The 2,150-nt window shown below is 43.0% G+C and overlaps 1 protein-coding gene across 1 annotated transcript; it reads left to right on the forward strand.

The window, feature by feature from the left end:
• Positions 1–530: 530 nt before the first annotated feature.
• LOC106324282 lies at positions 531–1,013 on the forward strand. The gene has a single exon (XM_013762280.1). The coding sequence runs from the start codon at positions 531–533 to the stop codon at positions 1,011–1,013; it is 483 nt and encodes a 160-aa protein (XP_013617734.1).
• Positions 1,014–2,150: the final 1,137 nt, after the last annotated feature.

A 2,150-nucleotide genomic window follows, 5' to 3' on the forward strand; every position in this document is an offset into this window, starting at 1 on the left:
ACTCTTCTGCCAGATTCCGTAATACGACATCTCAAGACCAAACAACGGGTCAAGGGTTGAACAATACAAATTCAGAAACAACGTGCGTCCCAGCTTCAAATTGTGCATCAACATCAACTGAAGAACAAACACTCCGCTGCTCTTCGCGACCGAACGCATTACGCTGTTTTACATGTGGAGAACAGGGTCATATACAAACAGCTTGTCCGAACAAGTCAAAACGTGGTCTTATAATTGAAGAAGTTGATCCCACCTATGATGACTATCATGAGGATAATGAAGACGAATTGGGACACTGAACTCGAAGGTGACTCGGGTCCACTATTAGTATCGCGACGGGTCTGTTTAGCACCTCAAGTTTTAGAAGAACCATGGCTGCGTACAAACATTTTCTAGTCTACTTGTACGGTTAAAGGAAAAGTTTGCAGCTTCATTATTGATTCAAGAAGTTGCCACAATATAGTCTCTGACTATGCAGTTCGCAAATTGAGCCTTGAGAAGGAAGCTCATCCTCATCCATATAAGCTAACATGGTTAAAAGCAGGGACAGAGGTACGAGTTACCCATCGGTGTCATTTTCGATTGTAGCAATTTACAAAGACAAAATATATTGTGACATTGTTCCGATGGACCTTGGTCACTTGATTTTTGGAAGACCTTGGCAGTATGATCGTGAGACAACCCATGACGGGAAACGTAACTGCTGTCGTTTTGTCATTGATAATCGCACAATCACACTCTTGCCGAAGGACCCCTCTCTTCCATCACCGGCGAGTCAAGCTACTTGTCCAGCACCTACTCAGCCGGTTGAGTCTTGCTCAAAACCTGCTTTGATCTGTTCGGTTAGTGCATTTGAGGAAGAGCTACGACAGACTGGTTTCGCTTTTGCTTTACTGTCCGTTTCAGACAGAGCCGTAAGTTCTCAGTCACATAACATGGCTTTTAGTCCACTCCTTGAAGAATATACAGATGTGTTTCCAGACGACTTGCAAAAGGAGCTACCGCCGTTATGAGATATTCATCATCATATTGACTTGGTTCCAGGAGCCTCACTGCCTAATAGACCGCATTATCGGATGAGTCCACAGGAACATGAGGAGTTACGCCGACAAGTCGAAAGCTTATTGTCGAAAGGACATATTCGCGAGTCTCAGCCCTTGTGTAGTACCAGCTCTATTAATTCCATAGAAAGATGGATCTTGGCGTATGTGTGTTGATAGTCGTGCTATCAATAAGATAACAGTGCATTACCGTTTCCCTATTCCACGCCTCGATGATCTATTGGATCAAATTGGCACCGCAACAATCTTCTCTAAAATTGATCTTAAAAGCGGCTACCACCAGATTCGAATTCGTCCTGGAGATGAATGGAAGACAGCTTTCAAGACTCGGGAAGGATTATTTGAAAGGCTCGTTATGCCCTTTGGATTATCTAATGCACCAATCACATTTATGCGGGTTGTGAATCAAGCACTTCGTCCTTTCATTGGGAAATTTGTGGTGGTCTATTTTGATGATATTCTCATATTCAGCTCTTCCTTGGACGACCATATTGCCCATATTCGAGAAGTGTTAAGCGTCCTACGGAAAGAAAGACCATTCGCCGCCAAACAGACATGTCAATTTGGTACAGACCATGTATTGTTCTTAGGATATGTGATCTCCAAAGATGGCTTGTCTGTGGATAGTTCGAAAGTAGAATCCATCAAGTCATGGCCGATTCCGCGTACAATTTCAGATGTTCGTAGTTTCCATGGTTTGGCTTCATTCTACAGACGGTTTGTAGCGAATTTCAGTACCATTATGGCACCAATAACAGATTGAATGCGTTACGGAAAGTTTGAATGGACGTCTGCTGCAGATCAGGCTTTAGCGATTATTAAGACAAAGTTGACTACATCACCAGTACTTGTCTTACCAGACTTCTCCTTAACTTTTGAGCTACATTGTGATGCTTCAAAGCTAGGCATAGGAGCTGTTTTAAGCCAACAGACCCGGCCAGTTGCATATTTTAGTGAGAAGCTAACGGGAGCACGGAGTCGCTACAGCACTTATGACATGGAATTTTATGCAATCATACAAGCTATTAAGCACAGAAAACATTACCTTTGCCATCGAGATTTTGTGTTATTCACCGATCATGATGCTCT

This window comes from Brassica oleracea, chromosome C2, assembly GCF_000695525.1.
Source record: "Brassica oleracea var. oleracea cultivar TO1000 chromosome C2, BOL, whole genome shotgun sequence".
In the NCBI taxonomy this organism is placed as follows: Eukaryota; Viridiplantae; Streptophyta; class Magnoliopsida; order Brassicales; family Brassicaceae; genus Brassica; species Brassica oleracea.